Source organism: Podarcis vaucheri, assembly GCF_965113315.1.
Source record: "Podarcis vaucheri genome assembly, chromosome: 1".
Lineage (NCBI taxonomy): Eukaryota > Metazoa > Chordata > Lepidosauria > Squamata > Lacertidae > Podarcis > Podarcis vaucheri.
The window spans coordinates 117,586,556-117,601,168 of record NC_138759.1 but is presented as its reverse complement, the minus strand read 5'-3'; the positions used below and the strand labels follow the sequence as shown (position 1 = coordinate 117,601,168).

At 47.6% G+C, this 14,613-nt stretch overlaps 2 protein-coding genes across 5 annotated transcripts in view; both read right to left on the bottom strand.

Moving 5' to 3' along the window:
• The window catches only part of PDE11A (phosphodiesterase 11A), a 155,866-nt gene extending 154,724 nt beyond the window's left edge, over positions 1–1,142 (bottom strand). For all 4 annotated transcript variants that reach the window (XR_014222011.1, XM_082232795.1, XM_082232798.1 and 1 more), the window contains exon 1: positions 250–1,142. Coding sequence is in view for 3 of the 4 variants with exons in the window: in XM_082232795.1 (XP_082088921.1) it covers positions 250–1,077 (828 nt within the window). In the remaining variant the exon portion in view is untranslated. The remainder of the gene's footprint in view (positions 1–249) is intronic.
• A 7,711-nt stretch (positions 1,143–8,853) lies between these two features.
• Positions 8,854–14,064, bottom strand: LOC309524993 (cytochrome c, testis-specific). Its single transcript, XM_082210296.1, has 3 exons — positions 13,679–14,064; positions 11,869–12,043; positions 8,854–9,161 (listed from the first exon to the last, which is right to left on the bottom strand). Exons 2-3 carry the CDS (start codon positions 12,035–12,037, stop codon positions 9,013–9,015), a joined length of 318 nt encoding a protein of 105 aa, XP_082066422.1. The 5' UTR covers positions 12,038–12,043; positions 13,679–14,064; the 3' UTR covers positions 8,854–9,012.
• Between the last annotated feature and the right edge of the window lie 549 nt (positions 14,065–14,613).

The window sequence follows — 14,613 nt, the reverse complement described above, 5'->3', positions numbered from 1 at the left end:
CTGAAACTAGCATTTATCAAGTTGGTTCCGCGTATGCGTGTGCGCGATATACCTGAGTGTTTCCCCAATCAGATTTACAGCTTGATGCTGTGCACTGGTGCATTTGTTCCCGTTTCACTACTACGACAGCGAGAGCTCGCCTTTGCACGGCTGCTGTAGCATAAGCCGCCTCGGGTGCCGACCGGCAGAAAGGCGAGTAGCAGAACCAGGAGAACCCCAAAGCGCGCGCCCCCCCGGCCCCTTCCCTACCTGGTAGGCGTCGGGGATGTTGACGGTCTCTCCGTGCTCGGCCACGTAGCCGATGATCCCTTTGCCCCAGGGCACCTGCACCTCGTTGGAGTTCTCGGTGCTGTAGCAAGGCAGCAGCGGGGTGCCGGCGTGCACGTCGAAGACCTTGGAGACGAGGCTCTTCTTGCCGGCGGCGGCGCCGCCTTCGACCAGGAAGAGCGAGCCCCGGTCGGCGTCCACCATGAGGCACACGAAGATGAGGATCTTGTAGCTGAGGGCGCCCAGGTCCAGGTCGTTGGAGATGTCCTTGACCAGCTCCAGGAAGAACTGCCGCTCGTTGTGCTCCTTGAGGTGGCGCTTGTAGTCCAGGGCGGTGGGCGGGTATTGCGGGAGGTTCACCCGGGACTCCAGCAGCGCGCTCAGGATGTGCGCCGTCGTGGGCGGCAGCGAGCTGGCTTTCCTCAGCAGCGCCCTTCGCCGCGCGCTGCTCAGCGGCTCCTGCGCCCGCGCGTGGACGTGCTCGTCGTAAGTCAGGTTCACGTGGATGGCCTTGGAGCGCGCGAAACTGCGCCGGAGCTCCTTCTGCGACGCTCGGCGCTGCAGGCCGCCGGACGCCGTCTCCGGAGGGGCCACGGGGCCGCCGCCGCCGCCCTGCGCCAAAGAGGAGCCGGGGCCGCCCAGCGCCGTCGGGGTGCCGTTGCTGCTGTGGCCCGGCCGCTCCTCCTCCGCCTCGGGAGCCGCTGGGGCGAGGAGGGCGCTCCTCCTCTTCAGCCACTTCTCCACCAGCTCCGGGTGCCTGTCCAGGAAACTTTCCACCGCCGCGAAGTCCAAGCCGGCGGGGGCCGACATGGCGGCCTCGTCCCTTCGAAGGCGCACCGCCGCCGCCAAACTTTGCCGTCCTCCTTACTTCATGCTGAAGCCGCACTTGCTGCTTGCTAGCGACTGGCGCGCCCGGAGAAGAAACCCACGGCGGGTTACAAGCCCTTCGGCACGTGGGGGAGCAGGAGCTGCCCGGGCTTTCCCGCCCTCTCTTGCAGCGAGCGAGCAAACGGATCCATCCGCCTCCGAGCCCGGGCCAAGTCCCGGCTTTCTGTGCCCTTCCTTCCCCCGGGCTCCTCGCCTTTTACCTTGACCCCCTCCGTCGTTCCCCGGCGCCCCGTCGTCGTCGTCCTTGCCCTCTTCTCCCGTCCAGGTGGCTTCCGCGTCCTTTCGCTCCCGGTTACTTGCAACGGGCTGCTGCTGCTTCTCTGGAGATGCGCGTCAAAGCTCTTCTGCTAACTGCTGCTCCTGCTGGCGGCGGCTCCTGCGTAACCCAGCCGGCCGACCACTAAGAAGGCGGGGCGGGGAGGGAGGACGCGTGAGCGGAGGAGGAGGAGAAGGCGGCGGCCGGGAGAGGCAGCCCGTAACCGGAGCATCCTCTTTTTCCAGAGGCGATCACGTCGACGGTCGAGCCTCTTCGGAGCGGGAGCAGTGGATGAATGAAGGGGTTTATGGGCAGTGGCCGAAGCAAGCAAATGATGCGCAAAGCTGCAAGGTGTAAATCCCCCCCCCCCAGCGCATGAGCATCAGTAGCGCGAGGGATAGTTGCGCCACGGTGTTATTGGGTTAATGGCTCCAGAAAGGAAATCTCAACGCATTCGAGGTCTGCCATTAAGAAATGCAAACTCTGGGAGAGGTGCCGCCGGTCAGCTATCGATTGTCATGGGACTATGCGGGAGATTGGGGGGAGATGTTTCTCGCGTGCGCTTGTGTATTAGTGACCACGTGTCCTATTGTTCGAGAATGTGACTTCTGTGCATATGTTCCTCATAAAAAAATAATAAAAACAAACTACGGCTCCTTTTATTTATCTATATATATTTATTTGGAGTAAAGCGTCGATACAGATTTTTAAAGAGCATGCTTCGGTTTCTGAAACATAACAGCCTTGAGCGTACACTCATCTTCTAAGGCAAGACTGGAGAAGTGGAGCCTGCTTATTTTTAATAGCAATGCACTTCTAAGTAAGGCAGTAATTCTAACCATAATTTCAAGTATACATATGTAAAAGCCGATGAAACAGCGGGCGTGGAGGTGGGGTCTATAAGATTCGCGGCTTGGGTTTGGCAGGAGGTGTTTTTGTCTTGCAATAGTACTGTACTGCCGTGTTCCCTTGCAACCCGCACATACGTCATTATGGGAATCGCAAACGAAGGATACAGCGTTCCATAAGGAGGGAATCCCCTCGCGCCGCCCGATCCTGTTTACTCGGAAGGAAGTCCCAGTGAGTTCAATGGCCTTTACTTCCAAGTAAATGAACGTAGGCTTGCAGCCTTGATTTGCAGCTGCGGCCATTGTCCTTTTAACTCATTAAAATCAATCTGTCACGCTAGCTTTAATGGTCTTGCTGGAGTTTAGGAATGCAATCGCATCCTTTCCTCTTGCAGGAGGGGATTTGAATCGCAAGATGGGGAGCCGGAGGCTTGCAACCACAAATACGCGGGGATTATAATACACAGAGACGAGAAGGTGCGCTTGGGCGCCAGATGGTTTATTGTTTTTTATTTATTTATTTACGCTGGGAGCCTCCCCCTGAAGCGGTTGCGCGCACGTGGTCACCTTTCCACAGAAATGTGCAGGTCTCACAGTCCGATTAAGATGAAGGAACCGCGAGCACACATGCGGCTTCCGCGCCTCCCCCTCCCGCGGCGAGACGAAACCCCGACTGCCTCTCTGCTGAGACAGACTGACGTGGAGCTATTTTTACGCGCACGTGGAGCAGCGCATTCAATGCCGAACCGATGCCTACGCAAAAATGCTGGGGAACCTCAAGTCATGGATCCCAGCACGTGAAAAACGTACGCTGTGCAGGGACCTGAATGAAAGCGATGCCGGTGGGGTGGTGGTGGGGAAATATGAATGAGATGCCAAACCTTCTCAATGGAAGCTAGCACACACACCGCCATCCTATAGCACCTGAGAGGCACCCTGGATTTTAGGAACCCTGAAAGGCACCATAAATTTTAGGGTGCTGTTATGGTTCGCTTATAGGAACCCTGAGAGGCACCCTAGATTTTAGGGTGGTGTTGAGGCTCATATAAATGCCAGAATCTGCTTTCAGTGCCAGGGCCAAGTACGGGTGTTCGTGCGTAGAATGTGCAGCGCCTTCAAGCATGTGCAAAGTTCTTTTCTTTGAAATCAAACATGTTAGCATTGAATGTTAATTTCAACGATAGCGTTGAATGTTAAGTGCAATGTTAGCATTGAAATTAATGGACTTCAGTGGGTCTACTCTGAGTAATGCTTAGCAGTGGTATTCAGCTGAGGGCAACCAGGTCAGAATAAATAATATCGCGACAGGTTGAGCCTCGATAGTCCCTTGCCAGCTTTCATAAATTAAGCAAAGGCGGGGAAGGAGCCCAAGACGTCCGCGAGAGAGACGGGGCGATCGAAGACAGACACGTGGAATTTGATTACGTGGGAGGTGGTTGAAACCTCTAGCTCTCCAGCCTCCGCTGATACATAAATTGATTTGCTGCAGTCGTTTGAGATTGTAGGTAGGAGGAGCCACTTGGCGTCTGACGATCAGATAGGACAAACTTTCGACAGAAACTGTAATTGAAACAGACGGCGGAACGGGCTCTTCAAAGGCTCTGACCTAAATATCCGTCCTAGATTATAACGTCGTTGAATTTAAGGTGGGGTGTGTGTGTTTTAAATGCAAGCAAAAGCAAAAGCCAGTTTCTCAGCGCATTGGTGTTTGCTGGTTGGCTGCAGACCTAGCTTTGATTTGCTAAAAATAACCTATCTCTCTCGGTGCAAGGTGATGGGCTTTACTATACGGACGTAATACACCAACCGATGGCTTCTCATTGAGAAAGAGCGCATCGCGAAGAGCAGAGAAACTTGTCAATTGTGATCGCGGGAGGGCGGCAGGCGGAGAAGCCCTTTCCGAGCATGCGCAGAGGCGAGAGGAAGGGAATTTTGCATGCACGATTTGCCAATTTCTTGCTCCGGAGTGTGACTCTGACCTCTTGCTTTGGGTGGATGGGGGACGACGTTCCCTCCACCATCGATGGCATGGGCGTAGCTGATCCCGCCCCCCCCCCGCCTCAATTCAAGTAAAAGAAAATAAATAAATAATTGACCAATCACGTCGGTTCTGCGCCCCCCCTCAAGTCCTGCCCACCCTAACAAAAAATCCTGGCTACGCCCATGCTCGTCGGGCTCACGAACACGCTCCACGACGGCACCCGCTTTTGCTACCGTGTAGCCGGGAGAGGGAAGAGCGCTCAACCGAGAAGATGCTTGTCTAGTAACGGGTGGGGAGGGCAGGTCTGCAAACGCAGCTCCCGCTGCAGGAAGCGGAGGCAACGATCTTGCCCTCCTCTGGTGGAGCAAGAACCTCGCATGCAGACACACACACTGCAGGACTTGGGAACTCTCCTTAAAAGAGGTTTTTTCCCCCTGTGTTGTTTTTTAAAAAAGTTCAAACTCTGGTCTTAATGGTCGGACACCTCCCACCACACACCCCAAGATATATAAAAAGGTAAAGGGACCCCTGACCATTAGGTCCAGTCGTGGCCAACTCTGGGGTTGCGGGGCTCATCTCGCATTATTGGCTGAGGGAGCCGGCGTACAGCTTCCGGGTCATGTGGCCGGCATGACGAAGCCGCTTCTGCCGAACCAGAGCAGCGCACAGAAACGCTGTTTACCTTCCCGCCAGAGCGGTACCTATTTATCTACTTGCACTTTGACGTGCTTTCGAACTGCTAGGTTGGCAGGAGCAGGGACCGGGCAATGGGAGCTCACCCCGTCACGGGGATTCGAACCGCTGACCTTCTGATTAGTAAGTCCTAGGCTCAGTGATTTAGACCACAGCGCCACCCGCGTCCCTCCAAGATATATATATAGTTGTAAAATATGGTGATGTCTATGCACGGCCTTGCAGAGCCAGGCAGAGGCCCGGGCCAGGTAGATAATGTGCCCCTCCCTTTTTTACCCTGTGGATAACTGAAGTCTTATAAATAGGTAAGTATATAAATAATTTTGTGAATATGCTGACCGAGGCCCCCTTTGGAATCGGAGGCCCTGGCCAAGTGGCCCATATGGGGCCCCCTCTGTTTGGGCCTGTGTCTATGACTTCACCCGCTTCCAAAAGTGGCAAGTCCTGTGTTTTGGAGAACTGGACCCCTGCCTGTAAAAGCCTTGTTGTTGTTTAGTCGTTTAGTCATGTCCAACTCTTCATGACCCCATGGACCAGAGCACGCCAGGCACTCCTGTCTTCCACTGCCTCCCGCAGTTTGGTCAAACTCATGCTGGTAGCTTCGAGAACACTGTCCAATCATCTCGTCCTCTGTCATCCCCTTCTCCTTGTGCCCTCCATCTTTCCCAACATCAGGGTCTTTTCCAGGCAGTCTTCTCTTCTCATGAGGTGGCCAAAGTATTGGAGTCTCAGCTTCAGGATCTGTCCTTCCAGTGAGCACTCAGGGCTGATTTCCTTCAGAATGGATATGTTTGATCTTCTTGCAGTTCATGGGACTCTCAAGAGTCTCCTCCAGCACCATGTAGAAGCCTAAGGTATTCATTATGACACTACTTCTACTAGTGGCCACCAGGGGTCGCCGCTGCTAGATAAAGTAGAAGCGGGGGGGGGGGCGTGAATTGGTTTGACTCCGCATCAGCTTCAAAGCAGCAGAGGATGCTCTCTAGACGGGGTGGCAGCCGGAGAAAACTCACGGGATAAGAAGGGGACCCCCCCCCGGTGCTTATTCCACGTCTGTGATCGCGAGCTAAGTGGAGTACTGTAGTTACCTCTCCCCACCCCAAATTCGAAATCGTTACAATGCTTTTTTGTTAATATTTAAGCGGATTTCTACATAGCCACACTTCGCTTCCTGCCCCCCCCCCACGTGCATAGACTTGCGTCATTGCCATGCAGACCATCAAAGCAAATGAGCAGAGCTGTCAAGCAAGGAGACAGCGCGGTGCCTCGCGGTTCCGAGGCTTCAAGCTTTCTGGAAGATCCTCGCCCTGAAGCCTAGAAATGTGGGAGAAGCTTGCCAGTCAGGCAGGAGGAAATACACGCGAGCTCAGAGGCCCCCCTTGACCTCCCCGTCCCCGCCCATCCCTGAGCGATGCCATGGGGAAACTCAACCTTCCAGGGCTTCCCCCTCTCCACCATCTGTCTCTGGTGGTTGCCGTGGAAGAACTGCTCCCTTTTAACAAAACCACACAAATCAATTAGATCTGGCGCTTTTTTTTTTTTTTTTTACTCGGAGCAAACCCCGCTGAATTCATAAATCTATAAGCCGTACCTTAAATCTTTATTAAGAAAACTGACAAATATATCCATTAATATATTTATTTCTTACTCTTGTTTCAAGAACTATAAAGTACAGTGGTACCTCGGGTTACATATGCTTCAGGTTACATACGCTTCAGGTTACAGACTCCGCTAACCCAGAAATAGTGCTTCAGGTTAAGAACTTTGCTTCAGGATAAGAACAGGAATCGGGCTCTGGCGGCGTGGCAGCAGCGGGAGGCCCCATTAGCTAAAGTGGTGCTTCAGGTTAAGAACAGTTTCAGGTTAAGAACGGACCTCCGGAACGAATTAAATACTTAACCTGAGGTACCACTGTATTAGATAGGGTTTCTGACGCTTGCTTTCTGTTAGCCTCTCTAACAGAGCCTCTGTCCGAATAATTTTTACAGCTGCCCAAGTTTTGTGTTAAGTTTTGAATTGTAAACCCCACATTTTGTGCCACCCTCCAAACTGAGTAATTGGGGGCCATAAGGACACCCCCCCAAACCCAACCTCGTCCAATTGACTCCAAACCAACCTATATCTATATATGAGCATGGGGGACACTCCACTTTGGCACTGGTTTGGAGTCAATTGGATGAGGTTGGGTTTGGGGGTGTCCCTATGGCCCCTGGTTTGAGTATCAACTACTCAGTTGGGGGCGGATGGCAGGGAAAGTGGGGTTTGCGACACAAAACTACCACAAAACATTGGCACTGGTTTGTAGTCAGTCAAAGTTGGATTTGGGGCATTAACCTGTGACCCTGATTTGTTTCGTCAATTACAGTCGTACCTTGGAAATTGAACGGAATCTGTTCCGGAAGTCCATATGACTTCCAAAACGTTCAGAAACCAAAGCGTGGCTTCCGATTGGCTGCAGGAAGCTCCTGCAGCCAAGTGGAAGCCCCGTAAGCCCCGCTGGACATTCAGGTTCCAAAGAACGTTTGCAAACCAGAACACCCACTTCCAGGTTTGCGGCGTTCAGGAGCCAAAACATTCGAGTACCAAGGCGTTTGGGGTCCTAGTATGATTGTACTCGGTTTTGGGGGGGGGGTGGCACAAAATGCAGCACAAAACTAGCACAAAGCTTTGGCATCGGTCTGGGGTGATCCTGAATTTTGGGGTCACTGATTAATGAAGCCATTAAGAGTGACAGCTGTACGAATTATTTGGACAGAGGCTGTTAGAGAAGCTAAGAGAAAACAAGGTTCAGATACCCTATCTAATACTTTATATTTGTCAGTTTTCTTAATAATACAGATTTATATTATTACTTTCTGCCTAAGCATTTTTCTCTCATTGATTTTTTTTTAATGAGTCCAGGATTACCAGAAGACATAGTGAACAAGGAAACATCAAACAGTACAACCCTAGGCAATATACACGTTTTCTGAGAAGTCCCACAATGTTCACCTATTCGGCTTATATCCAGATAATTGCAGGTAGGGTTGCAGCCTTACAAGATTCCACAAAACCTAGGTACTGGACTGCCAAGGCCTCTTCTGTTCCTCCTAATTTTATATTTTAGAAAATGAGGGTAGCTTTTTGTGTGTTTTGCTGTGGAGAGGGTTATCTGCATTTAGTCTGCATCTTGCTTGGGGGATTGGGTGGGGGGTGTCTTATGCAGTTTGGTGGGGTTCAGTATCATTGGTTTTTCCCCTGTGAACAATATGACCCAAGTATTGTATGTAAGAATGAAGCTCATTTTTAAAATGAAATACAAATTGATCAGAATCTAGTCCCCCCCCCATAACCTCCCAAGCACTACAGCAGCGTGATCCAACGGTGAGCAGAATCTATACATATCTAATGGTCCTTGCCCTTGAGTTCATTCAAATCAATTGCATTGGTCAGCTCTTTTTCTTTTACTCTAGCAGAATTCTGCAGAGTGCTGAGCAGGTCCCTCGTCCATTGATTTCACTGAAAAGTTGGCCTGAATAAAATATCGCTACTGAAGTGTGTAGGTTCACTTTCCTCAAGGGCAACAGCTCTCTGATGGGAGTCTATAGCGTGACTTGCCGTGTTCTTGACATCTTCTGCTTTTTGCTATTCCTGGTAGACAGGGAAGGTGGGTTTATTGAGCTCATAGTGATAGGAGCTCTGCTAGGCTGTGTTTGGTTTGGTGGGTCATGAGTTGTATATACCTCCATAGGCAGAAGATTGAACCAAATCCACATTTTGCTCTGTTCTGTGGTCTATTATTGAATTTATTTATTTATTTACTTATTCATTCATTCATTCATTCCTGTGAACCAATGCTGAGAACTTTGTTTTAAACAAAATAAAGTATATTGAAATGTCTGTACAGGGACATGCATATGAAAACAAAAGACAATTAGCACTTGTTTTCTTAGGAGACTGAGCACCTGAAAATACCAACTTTTATTTGCCCTTTTGAAGGTAATGTCTTAAAGAGCAAATGCTAGGACAATAAACATCAGATGTAACACAAGAGTAGTGCCAACTGGGAATTATCTGGACATCACAGAGGCTGCAATGTTTCATGAAGAGGTTGCTTTTTTCAAGTATGCAATGAGATCTGCCCTTTCATTACTCTTTTTAATGCCAGCAAAAATCATTTTCGTCCCAGGAATGTATTTCTTAGGATCCTCCAAATATTCCATCAGTGTGTTTTCACTCCAGACAATACCTGGAAAATTCAGAAAGTGTTGAAATACCAATTTCTAATCCCATGACTGTTTCACCAATTGGTGTCACCTTTACTTTGAGAGATTTCAAAATTTATTGGGACATATATAAAGGAAAAGATTCTTGAACATCTTATGTTCTTAATTCCAAAGGTTAAAAAAAGGATTAGAAAGAATGTCAAACAAAAGCCAGTTTTCATTACTGTTTGCACACATTTAATACTTAGCATGTATCTGGCATTCTATTTACTTTTGACTCGCTTTTTAATAATCAAACTTGGATTCATGAAGTAGTAGAGGATCTCTAGATGTCCTAGAGACAAGTTGTGTCACTTTGAACAAGGTAGCTTCTTCTAACACAATCACATTTAAAAGCCAAAATAAAAACCTTCCAAATCATTATCTTCTTGATATTAAAAATTATTTTCTGAAACTAGATGGAAGTTAAACAACCAAGGTTGAAAACCAACAGGTTGTTGAAATTCCACATACTTCGGCAAGTCTTTCAGTTGATTTTTCCTGAAAATTTGTGTCACCTCAATCTTTTAAATACAGAAAAATGTAATGAAAGCTGGGATTGCACATTGTCCAATGAGATGCTGAAGTGCCCTTATCAAAAGTCCAATGGTCTGATATTGTTTTTCTATAGTCGGAGCCGGTTACTGGTTGCAACACTGGGGCTACCCTATTCTTATTCTAATGCCCCCTCTATTCTTTTGCTTGTGCTACCTTGCCATGGGTAAGTTGCACTGCAGCCTTCCACAGCGGTCCACCTGTTCAGTGGAAATAGTCACCTGAGACTCTCCTCTGTGTGCCCCTACCTTCTGTAGTTTGGTGGAAGGTTAACTGGGAAGAAATCCTTTTAACTGGTGACTCACCTTTGAAATGCGCTCCTGTGGTGCCAGTTAGACATCAGGTGAAAAGCATTCTTATTTTCCAGGCTTTTCAATTACCCTTTTAATTTATTTGAAAACTGATTTGTTGCCCTTCCAGTATAATCCTACTGCTGAGGGTGACTTAACACAATCAAGAATAACACCACCACCTCATATAAGTAAAATAAGCATGTTAAAAATGGGAAAAGGCTTGATAGATAAAAATGTTATAAATGAAGATCCATCACATAAAAATAATCCAGTAAGAAAAAAAGGGGGGAGGGGGAGAACAGTAAGAGAGAAGGCCAAATGGATCTCACAAGGTCATAAATTTTACAATCTGGGAGTAGCCACTAAGAAGTCAGTATCTCTCATTGTCTTGTTTCAAACCATCATGCCTCAGTAATGGATAAGACAAAGAGGTCTCTAACATATATCAGTAGAGAGATTCACTTAGATATGCCTTTGATAACTTCAGGTTTTCTCACATTTGATCAACAGGTTAAGCTGCTGTTCTGAAGGTTTTAAAAAAACCTTCCTATTTTAGTTGGTGCCTTGAGACCTATCACAGTTAAAGGTGCATGATACACATTTAGTAATTAATTTCAAATAAACATAAACTATATAATTGCATACCCTCTGAGCCACACTTAGCTGATTTCCTTGGAACATTCTTCCAAGTAAGTATGCTTAGAACAGAAGCTCAAGCGTATCTGTAAAACACAGGCCCTCCATTCCTCTCCCCAAAATGTGGAAATATGCATGCGCACTTGCAGTGAATTATCAAGAGGCAAGCCAGTCCTAAAGGCATGCTAGAAAATAAGCTGGGGTGTCTAAATAAAAGCCATGTCCAAGCAGCTGGCAGTAAGCATGCGCATCCTAGCCTCTGACTGCCAAAACAAAACCTGGTGTCTATAGCTATTAGCATACAAAATCTGATGGCTGTTAGAAGAAATTCAAGAGGAGATGGGCAAGTCAGGCAGTTTCAGAAGGCGCATGGCCAGCCTGCAGTTGGCCTTATCAGAATAATAAAATTAATTGAAAATCCAAGGATACTAGCAGTCTAATGCATTTGCTTTAAGCTGTCACAGAGAGAGTGATGTAGTGGTTAGTGTTAGACTAGAAATTGATAGACCACGGCTCAGCCATGAAATTCACTGGGCCAGTTATCCTATCTCACCCATACCAGGGAAGTTCGGTGGATAAATAGGGGCGTGAACCATGCACACCAGCATGAACTGCTTGGAGGAAAGGGAGCATATAAATGTAATAAATAACAATATAGATTGTATGCAGCTAAGTTATTCCCAGAGCCGACCTACTGAAAACAATGGGCCTATTCTGGAGTATATCATTAACACAGCAAATAGCATTTGCCACCAGGAAGTCTCTGCAAACCTACTAAAAACAAAGAAACGCCTGCAGTGCCAATCTGGCTCCTGGCCATCTCAATTCAGCCTTAGGATGCTGCATAGAGCCAGGGCCATCATTAGTCCTGCCTCCATCCCCACTGGTACCAAACAAGGGACAGAAATGCAGCTCATGCTCTGGTGCAGTGGTTCTGGTGCATTAGGGGCTCTGTGAGATTGATCCCATGCAAATCCATGCAATGACTGGACCATAAAACTTGCAATGCACAAGTTGTTAAATCCAAACCAGAGGTTCAAATTTACATTCTTTATATAAAATCAGAAGAATATTTTCAGAATGTATTTCCAAGAGTTGCCAAATAATCTCCCAGTGAAGTTTTTCCCTTCTCTAACTTTGGATCGTGTTTATTCAGCAATACTGTCTTGAAGCAACTGATTATCCGACACCCCCCCCTTTTTTTTACCTTTATTCTTGTTTGCGTCTGAATAAGAAAATCCTGCAGCTTGTCCTGTTTTTCGGCCAAAGAGACCCCAAAGATTTGGGCCAGTCTTATGCTTTCCACCTTTTTCAGCTGTATGACACTGAGAACATTTTTGAACAAAGATCTTTTTACCCTTTTCAAAATCACCCATGGCAATCTATGAAAAAGAAATGCGGAAAAATAAAACTACGATGTGTTTGAAATGATTCCCTCTTTTTTAGCACACTTGTTTCCTTTATATTTGAAAGGAAGAAAGCAAAGGAAAACATATTATTTTGTGGTGATGGTAGTGTAATGGAACACTGGAAGTACTATTGTTTAATAGAAAGCTAACAATTTGATCCTACACGTATTAACTCATAAGGAAATCCTACAGATCTCTATGAGATATACTTCCAAGTACCGGTAAGTGTGTACACAAAATTGTGCCCACAAGCTAGTCTTGAGATCACTTACCTAAGCATATAGAGTGGGGAGGATTTACCTCTTAATAAATATAGACAGCATAGATTGCTCTCCTGGTTTTCAGACAGAAGTCATTTGCCAATGTTCTTTTCTCTGCTTATGGCATGCTTACAATAGACATCTGCTTACTGTGAATTTTAAAAGCTGTACATCACTGGTTTATATGCAGTCAATCATTTATATGCTGTCACTGGTTTATATGATAGCTGAGGTTTGATGGAAGGGGGCAAGACAAAAAAGGATCCAGCAGTCAACTAATCTGCTTCAAACCTATTATTTCTGCACACAGACCATTGAACCACTGCCCATATTGTGAGTGCACCATAAAAATAACAGGTGATTTGGAAAATGATGCTGGCTTTGGACAGCTCTACTGAGAAATCGTGAGGATCCATGAAGATCTGACATGTTTCTGCATGGAAGCAATGCTCAGTGGGTTGCCTATGAAAGATTGCTAGTCCCAGCACATGGCCCATATACAGGGAATTATAGAAGTAGGTGCTCTGTGGAGTGGGGGAGCTCTATACCTATGCCTCAAGTGGAACAGAAGGATTAAGCTTTTAAACAAGAGGGTGAAACGTTTTTAGCCACCCAACGTAATATTTATTGGAAAAGAAATAAATGGGTGTGCAGGTGTAAATAAATAAATGCACTCTCTCTCATGTGGATATACATACTGTATCTGCTCAAAGCTGACTGAATGGGTGCGATATAAACTGGATAACAAAATATTATGGAGGATTAGATGCTTTACAATAAGAATAAAATAAAAGTAGGGGAGCAGGGTCTCTCCCCTGAGATTCCTGCCAAGGTAGCAAGTTTCTGTGTGGCAAAAAACTATGAACACTTTATGGTGGGGTTTTTTGTTTTTTAAAAACCCATTCTAATACAATGATTTTATATTTCCCACTGTTTCTGTATTTGACATTGTTTTTAAATACAATATATTTAATGGTGCACTTAATGTAATATACTGTGTTTTATGTGTTCAGTTTTCTTCCTCCCTTCTCTACCAGTTATTAAGATATACCTTTCTATCTATATCTAGAGATCTATATCTAGAGATCTATATCTAGATACAGATATCTATACCTATTTATATCTAGATATAGATATCTATATCTATCTAGATATCACACACGCACACACGTGTGGAATAAGCATGATATAAATATCTGCTCAAAGCGGACTGCTGGAAGGAATGGGCGCGATATAAACCGAATAACGAAACGTTCTTGAGGACTAGGCACTTTACAACAAGAATAAAATGAAAGAAGGGGAGCGGGGTTTCTCCCCGTCCCCTGTATTTCTTTCTACCACTGCCTACCTTCAGTCCAGACTACGACAGGGCCCAGCCCCTCCCCCTCCCCGCTAACAAGCCAGTTTTCACCGCGTCGCGCGACTGTCACAACTCGATCGCGCATCTGGCGACAGACGCCGCCAAGGCGGATAAAGGTTTTTAACGTGTCACAATAAAGCCGACCAATCACAAGCCACCGTCGGCGGACGTTCTGGGCAGCGATTGGTGCCTTCTGTCGGGGGCGGGGCCGTTCTGCTTCGGCCAAGACTTCCCGCCTGTGGGAGAAAAAATGAGCCGGCGCGCGTTCAACAGTCGGCGGCGGGAGACGGAGCCCAGTTATTGGCTCTCGCCGTAGCCAATAGCGGCTCCTTTCTCTGCTGTCCTCCCCGCCCCTTGGTGTTACCGTTAAAATGCGCGGAGACCGTTTCTGTTTGTTTGACACTCGCGAGAGTAGGGGCTTTATCGCCTCCTCATCGCGAGGGGGCGCTGTGGTGCGTTCGATTTCCCTGCGCCGTGAGCGGCACCACCGAGATGCGGATGTTGAAGGAGAGCAGCAGACGTGACAGCTCGAGGCCGAGCTTCCGGTTTCCGTCCAAGATGGCGGCAGCGATGTCTGGTCGCCTTCGATATTGGAAGCGACGGCAGCCGTTTGTCCCTGGCGTGAAATAAACGCGAATTCCCACCCTCAGGCGACAGTCGCTTGCTTGTGGGGACGGGCAGAGATGTGTCTGCCGGAAGACAGCTCTTTGAGAGCCCGATTATCTCGCTGGACTAGCACAGCAAGAGGACTTTCCTCAAGGTTGCCCTCAGCTCGCAGGCTTGTCTGGCCATGGAAGCGCCCCTGAAGCAATACCTCCGTCGTTAACTTTCCTGCCCCTTGTCAAATAACGGAACTTGCTGTAGTACTCCCAAGACAAAAACACGATTCAATGTGAAATATACTCGGAGTCGGGAGTGGATTT

Bases quoted from the DNA above. Each gene is read 5' to 3' on its own strand.
- LOC309524993 (XM_082210296.1), bottom strand. From the start codon at position 12,037: ATGGGTGATTTTGAAAAGGGTAAAAAGATCTTTGTTCAAAAATGTTCT. The intron at 9,162-11,868 runs GTAAAAAAAAGG...TGAATTTTCCAG, and splicing joins AGACGCAAACAAGAATAAAG to GTATTGTCTGGAGTGAAAAC.